Source organism: Hibiscus syriacus, unplaced genomic scaffold (assembly GCF_006381635.1).
Source record: "Hibiscus syriacus cultivar Baekdansim isolate YM2019G1 unplaced genomic scaffold, ASM638163v2 tig00116997_pilon, whole genome shotgun sequence".
Classification (NCBI taxonomy): Eukaryota; Viridiplantae; Streptophyta; class Magnoliopsida; order Malvales; family Malvaceae; genus Hibiscus; species Hibiscus syriacus.
Genome location: NW_024063513.1, coordinates 6363045 through 6370329, shown reverse-complemented (window position 1 = coordinate 6370329; position 7285 = coordinate 6363045). Strand labels below are relative to the sequence as shown.

Genomic DNA, 7285 nt, shown 5'->3' with positions numbered 1-7285 from the left:
TAGTTTTGCCTTCTCCATTCCCGTGTTTTTGAGAAATTAGGGGAAAATATTGAATTTAGTCCTTCACTCTTTGTAGTCAGTCGTTTGTGTCCTGAAATAAAATGGGAATTATCGTTTTTAATCCTTTTTACTTTACATCCGTTTTATTTTAGTCATAATTTTAGGCTTAATTGCATGACAAGTTTTTATTAAAAATGGTTATTTTTTATTTATTCATATTATTTTACGCATATTCATTCTAGTCACTGTAATTAATATTTTTTTATATCAATTTTAACTTAAAATTTTGAATAAATTATATTTTGACCACTTGAATATTATTATACGAATTTTGTATACATTATAAATTATTCTATTGGTTTATAAAGTTTGCATTTAAGTCACTAATTTAATATGTGTATATTTTTAATATTATTCGAATTTGATTATGATATTTATAAATATATTGTTTTAATCCTTCTTTTATGTTTTGATTTAGCCTTCACATTTATATTTATTATATTTTAATCCTAAATTTTATTTTGAGGTTATTTTTATTTTAATACTTATATTATTTAATATTTTCAATTTTGAGAAATTCATTTATCTTTATTTAAAATTTAATATTTTAATTTTTTTTAAATGTTAGTTTTTATTATTGTAAATTAAAGTTTTTATTATATATTTTTATTATTTTAGTTACTTAATTTTCTATTTTTTATTATTTTAGTCTTTAAACTATCTATTTTTATTATTTAAGTACCTTAAGTTTTTATGACATTTTGATACTTTTAAACTTATATCTTTACCATTTTTTTAGTTTTTAAATTTTTAGTTGTACTATTTTGGTATATTTATTATTATTTTTGAAAAAAAAATCCATGTTTTTATTGTTTTATGGGATCAAAAATCAAATTAAAATCGAACTTGTAAATTTCATTGTAAAGGAATTAATTAATCGACTAGGTACTGATTTAGGGCATTGTGGGGGTGCTAATCCTTCCCCACACGTAACCGACTCCCGAACTCATTTTCTGGTAACGTAGACATAAATTTGTCGTTTTAATTAAAATTAATTTTTATTTAAAATGACAAAACATTTTTGGGTGCCCAATCATATCCTAATAAAAGATTGGTGGCGACTCATCGAACATTATTTTTCTATCGTAAAAGGAATTTCCAAATTTTCGAAATTTAAGGTTTTTAAATCATATTCACTTTTTAATTTAAATTAATCAATTAAGAAATAATTAAAAATGACATGGTTTTCAAAATCTCGCTCTTTTAAAAAAAAAGTTACGACAATGCGTAATTTACATGTATGGCTAAACCCTTTTCGTAGCCATCCGAGTTTTATAATTATTCATTTTAGTCACTGAAACTAACTTCTGAACGTTCTAATTCAGTCTTCGAATTTTATTTTATTATGTTTTAGTCCTTACCAAAATTTTATATATATATTAGAGCAAATACCCATTTTAGTCCCTCATAGTTTAATTAATATTTATTTTAATCCCGTATATATTATTAAGGCTAAATTACACTGTAGGCCTCTGGATTTTATGATATTTTGAAGTAGAATACTATGTTTAAATATTCTACATTTTAACACTATATTTTAATTTATTTTATTTTAATCATTATTTATTTACAATATTATTACTTTTATTTTTCAATTATTGCTTTAATTATTATTTTATTATTATCTTAGTCATATAAATATATATAATAAATAATATTTATTTATTTATTTATTTGTTTTCTATAAAATAAAAATCCTATTTATGAACTAGATATGTTTAATTTTATTTTATTATTATGTTTTAGTTATTTATTTATTTAAATATCGAAGGAAATAGCTGTCTTAAAACAACTAGAAGCCCTTTTCTAATATTTTTAAATAAATAAATATCTTACTATATTAAAATAAATTATATAATTATTTATTTATTTTTTAATATCAAAGAAAAGAACTGTCTTAAAGCACCTAGAAGTCCTTTTCTGATATTTCTAAATATGTAAATATCTTATTAATATATTTTCTTAAAATTATAAATTTGAAATAAAAGGATTATGAATTAAATATATTTTTGAATTTTTAATTTCCAATAATATAGACAATTTATAATTAATAAAATATCAATTTTGGGCGTTGTAGGGGTGTTAATCATTCCCTAAACGTAACCGACCACGAATCCCTTTTTATTATTAAAAAGAATGAATTTTTGGTTAAAACGCAGATCAGTTTATCTTTTAATCGATGTTTTCTTAAAAACTCTTTTAAAAGATGATTTTTAGGTATTCGACCTACCTGACCCAAAAAGCCGATGACGACTCCCAAATTATTTTAAAAACAATTTATTCACATCACTTTTCCTGTCAAGTAATAAATTCGTACCCGGACAAAAACCGGTTACGACACGTCGTATTCACATAACAACTCACATTGGAGAACAAAACTTTTTTGCATTGCCATTCCATAAGCCTGTTGTGGGCAAATTTGGATGTTTGTAATCTAAATTTCTTTGTATCAGTTGTTGGATTTGACAAGGACCCACCAACCCTTTCTATGCTTCATCTGCTAAATATTTCAATCTCACCCCATCTTCAAAGTGCCACCTACGGGTGTAAACGAGCTGAAACTTTGAAATGAAGCTCGACTCGACTCGAAAATTCGTGAGCTTAAAATTTTCAAGCTCGACTCGAAATCCTAAACTGAAGCTCGTGAGTAGCTCGAAAAGGCTCGAAATGAAAAAAAAAATTCTTAAACTTAACTCGATTGAAGCCTCAAACTCGAACAAAAACCTTAAATACAAGAAATCTTACTATATTTTTTTAATAAAAAATCAATACATAAATATTAATATTATTAATAATTTATTTCTAAAAAAATAAAATTTTAATATATTATATTTTCGAGCTGTTCACGAGATTTTCGAGTCGAATATCGAGTAGCTCGTTCCGGCTCGTTAAGAACTCGAGTCGAGTCCATTCGATCCGAATATTTATCGAGCCTTGATCGAGTCAATCTCGAGTAGCTCGCGATCTATCTCGTCTCATTTACCGTCATAGTGCCACCGCCACCACCCTTTTTATCTTATTGAATAATGCATAAAGGTAACCAAAATATGTCCCATTTACAAACACTCTCTCTCTATCCATATTCCCCACCCCCTCTCCCTCTCTCAGCAGGGGGAAAAATCATTTTATTTAAGATACTGAATCAGATATTGTGGAGTTAGCTTAATTACAATCATGGATGGTTATCAGCAGCAAAAAACCAGGGAGGAAGTTGCAGAAATAAAGCTAGAAGAAGGGTCAGCAGCATATAAGCAATCCCCAGCTTCACCTCCTTCAGCATCTTCATCCCCTTCTCATGAATTCTCCTTCACAATCGTATCTCTCCATTCTTCCTCCAACACTGTCCCGGGTAAAACCAAAACCCCACCTTCAATGGCTATCGATTTGTCACCAGCTGATGACATTTTCTTTCATGGTCATTTGCTCCCCCTCCACCTCCTTTCTCACCTCCCGGTGTCTCCACGCTGCTCTACGAATTCATTGGATGGATGCAACGTTCCCGTTAGAGATTTATTGGATGAACCCAAACCTGATAAACTCAGCAGCACCGATTGTAGAAGCAAAAGCGACAGCAATATCAGAAACAGCAACAAGAACCATGGGAATGCCAAAGTTGGTAACTTTCATCAAAGCCACGACGTTGAAGCCAAAGGAAGACCCAAGTCCAAGTCTTTCTCCTTACCCCATTTAACAAAGTGGCACCACCACAAAGGGCGTGGCGTTAGAGAAACAGAAGAAAAAGAGAAGCACAAGACAAAGATGAGATTCGACTTGAGACATGTTTTGAAGAGATACGTGAGGCTGGTTCGGCCGTTGTTGTTCTTCAGAGGAAGGAGAGAGAACCGCCATCTCCATAGGCAATCTCACTCATTTTCAGGCAATTTAAGTTCGAGAAGCAAAGACAAAGACTTGAGAGCAAGGAGAGGAGATTGCTGTTCAGCGCCGGCTTCGATGAGGACATCGCCTACGAACAGTGGTTTTCTTGTTGCAACCACGGGCTACTCTTCTTCAACCAGTGACAGCACCATGGAAGAGTTGCAGGCTGCAATTCAAGCTGCGATTGCCCATTGCAAGAAATCCATTAAAGGGGAAGACAAACTTAACTGCTAGGCCTATTTTCGATTTTTTTGTGTGGATAATTCTAGTTTCGATTTTGTTCTTTTCATATTTATCAACTTCAATAGGTTATTTTACCTTCTTTTCCTTTTTATTGCATATATATAATTATATTTTCCTGTGTATAAAATGGTACATATTATAAAGTAGTATGCAATTAGTTTGAAGATAAAAGTGATGATTGATTTGATAAATTTCAACATCTTAAACTGAAAACTGATAGTACTTTCTTTGCCTTACACGAGAGGTGGGTTGCATTAAATTAATAGTTAAATTTATTAAATTTCAGAATGTCAAATATGAGATTGCATTTATGATGTATTTTGAATATTCTTAATATTTTTTAGTAGAGCATTTAATATTTCGTACTCCCTGGCCCTTGATGAGCTCTAAAGGTGTGATTATTGGTATCCTCTGCTTGTTCCTATTGAAATGCTAAATCATGGTTAACCTCTGCATTTTCAGTAAAAAGAGCAACGCATCATCATCAAGCCTGCCCTTTTTTCTCAACTGTTCATTTTGCTTGAAAAAGTTTCTTTATTTAGAAATTTCCCATGAATCAAACACTACAAGAGCCCCCACAGAAAAAGGAGAGCTTAGAATCTACTCTAAGTAGAGGGAGAGAGTAAAGCTGAATAGAAGAGCACGGACCACGGGGGGTCTCAAAAAGAGCTGCGGGACACTCATGATGACTTGACAGCTTGAGAAATTTGTGTAAAAGCATCGAGCACACAACTAATTGCATCTGCTTTCAAGTTCAACAATGTACTTTGGACCTTAATATCAAAGACATGATTCATTTGAGTGCCACTGATTAAATATTCAAAACCCAAGACCATAATAATGAGGATGATGATAGGTTGTAATGATGGCTGCAATTTTCCTACTCCCCCCCCCCTTTTTCTCTTTCCGGTTAAGTTTAAATTTGTGTCCACCAGGTGATAAATTTCCCATCATCACGACAAAGCTACAGAGTCTATAAAGGCAGAAGATCTTCCAGCCTCTAGATGCTACTTTTTGAAGCCTGCGTGCATGAGCTTATGTACACATGCTCGCACCGCTGAAACAAGTTGAAACTAATATTTTATTGGCTGAGTTTTTAGATATGGAATGATTATTTCTGAAATAATGGAATTCCATTTTCTCAAACAGCGTGAACAATAAAGGAGCCCCACAAAAAGGTGATCCCTGCAGGGCTCAAGAAAGAAAAAACCGTGATTGGAATTTTAAGGCAAATTCGGCATATGAAAATTATATGCAATTTTCTGTTCTGCAGGGCACAAACAATGAACATAAAACTTTGAGAAAATAGTAGCAGAGATGCAGATTTCATTGAACAGGAAAGATGAGAAGAGCGAAGGAGCACCTGATGAGTGGTATACTTTCCCCATCAAATTATAAGGGAAGGGAAAGAGACATTGAGAGATTGTTGTGGTCTTATGATGTGTCCGTTCCATTGGACCAACAAGAAAATTCCATACCTTCGAAAATCTTGTAAAACCAAATGTTAGAGAATATTTTCATTTGACTAACAAATCATTATTCTTTATATTTTCCTTCTTTTCTTCTTGTTCTAAAATATTTCTAAAGATCATAAACAAGTTTTGTCACAGTGTTTGTGTTTTCTCTTGAAGGGTTTTTTTTGTTTTTATTCCAAAAAGAAAGGAATACGTTAAAATAAATGACAACTTTTTAACATAAAGTAGTAGGAATAAAGCTCCAAAAATATCAGAGTAGGACGAACTTAAATCTCATCATCAAATATAACTGTGAGCCCTATCAGTCAGATAATAACAATACGATTTCTCCCATCTACAAATCTGGTTAAGGATCTATAACATTCCGCTGGGATGGATAAATCGACAAACGGGGAACCGGTTTGGTAAAGCTATTAGGAGAACCATCGCTATCGATCTCCGAGAGGGAGAAGGAAGACTCGGTGATTTTCTCAGAATACGGGTGGTGATAGATAGCAAACAACCTCTACATAGATGCATCAATATAGAGTCAAAAGTTAATGGCCAACCGAGGTTATGTCCAATTGAGTACGAGCGCCTACCTACCTTTTGCTATGAATGTGGAATCATTGGCCATAGTTCTTCTTCCTGCATAACCAAACAACCTGAAACAAAGGAACCACCACAATACGGAGAATCTCTCAAGGTCAACCCGATTAAGAAGAACGTTCCAAAAAGGGATGCACGAAACAAAGGAACTGTGATAGTGGAAAATGAACCAGAGAAAACATAAAGCATTAATACAAGAAGCTGGTGTGCAAGAACTAAGCATTGGAAAAGAGCCAGTAGAGGATATGACGATTGTTCCTATCTGTCGTGAAGATCCAAGAGACAAGTCCGAGGGAAGAAAAAGAAGTATCAAAAGAGCTTTTTTGGAGGAAAAGTGAAATGGCTCATAATTTGACTCCTAAAAAGTCACGCAGAAAAGACATTGAGAATAATCAAGCAGAAGATGCGGAGGTGAGCGGCCAAGAAAAATCACATGTCGAATTGGCAGAGCCTGCAAACAGCAATGATCGTTCTTGGATGAAGCTATCGTGGGTTTGGGAACTCATCGACAGTTTGTGAACTAATGAGGTTGATATCCTCTAAAGATCCCAGTTTGGTGTTTGTATGTGAATCTCGCCTTAGAAAGACCAAAGTAGAGAAATTGAGAGTGAATATGGGAATGAGTGGCAGCAATGTTGTGGAACGGAATCAGGATAGTACTGGACTCATTTTGATGTGGAATGATGAAATTAAGGTGGACTTCTTAGGCACCTCTAAGATGTACATTGATGTTGTGTATCAAGGGACAAATGAGCATTTTCGTTTTGCCGGTTTCTATGGCATGTGTGTTCGACACAGGAAATGGGAGAGCTGGGATCTTTTGGACCAAATTCGGGACCACTCGAATCTTTCATGACTGGTGGGTGGATATTTCAAAGAGATCCTCCTACCTAATGAGAAAGTTGGTGGCCGTAGAAGACCATGGGCGGACATGAATAATTTTGGAGAAGCTCTAAAAAGGAATGAACTCAGCGATATAAAACCTAGAAAAGGATGGTTCACTTGGCACTATGGACAACTTGTTTCAAACCAAATCCGTGAGC

At 33.2% G+C, this 7285-nt stretch overlaps 1 protein-coding gene across 1 annotated transcript; it reads left to right on the top strand.

Moving 5' to 3' along the window:
- The first annotated feature begins 3136 nt into the window (after positions 1-3136).
- On the top strand, positions 3137-4242 carry LOC120194110 (BRI1 kinase inhibitor 1-like). The gene has a single exon (XM_039196504.1). It carries the CDS (start codon positions 3235-3237, stop codon positions 4168-4170), a length of 936 nt encoding a protein of 311 aa, XP_039052435.1. The 5' UTR covers positions 3137-3234; the 3' UTR covers positions 4171-4242.
- Positions 4243-7285: the final 3043 nt, after the last annotated feature.

Bases quoted from the DNA above. Each gene is read 5' to 3' on its own strand.
- LOC120194110 (XM_039196504.1), top strand. From the start codon at position 3,235: ATGGATGGTTATCAGCAGCAAAAAACCAGGGAGGAAGTTGCAGAAATA.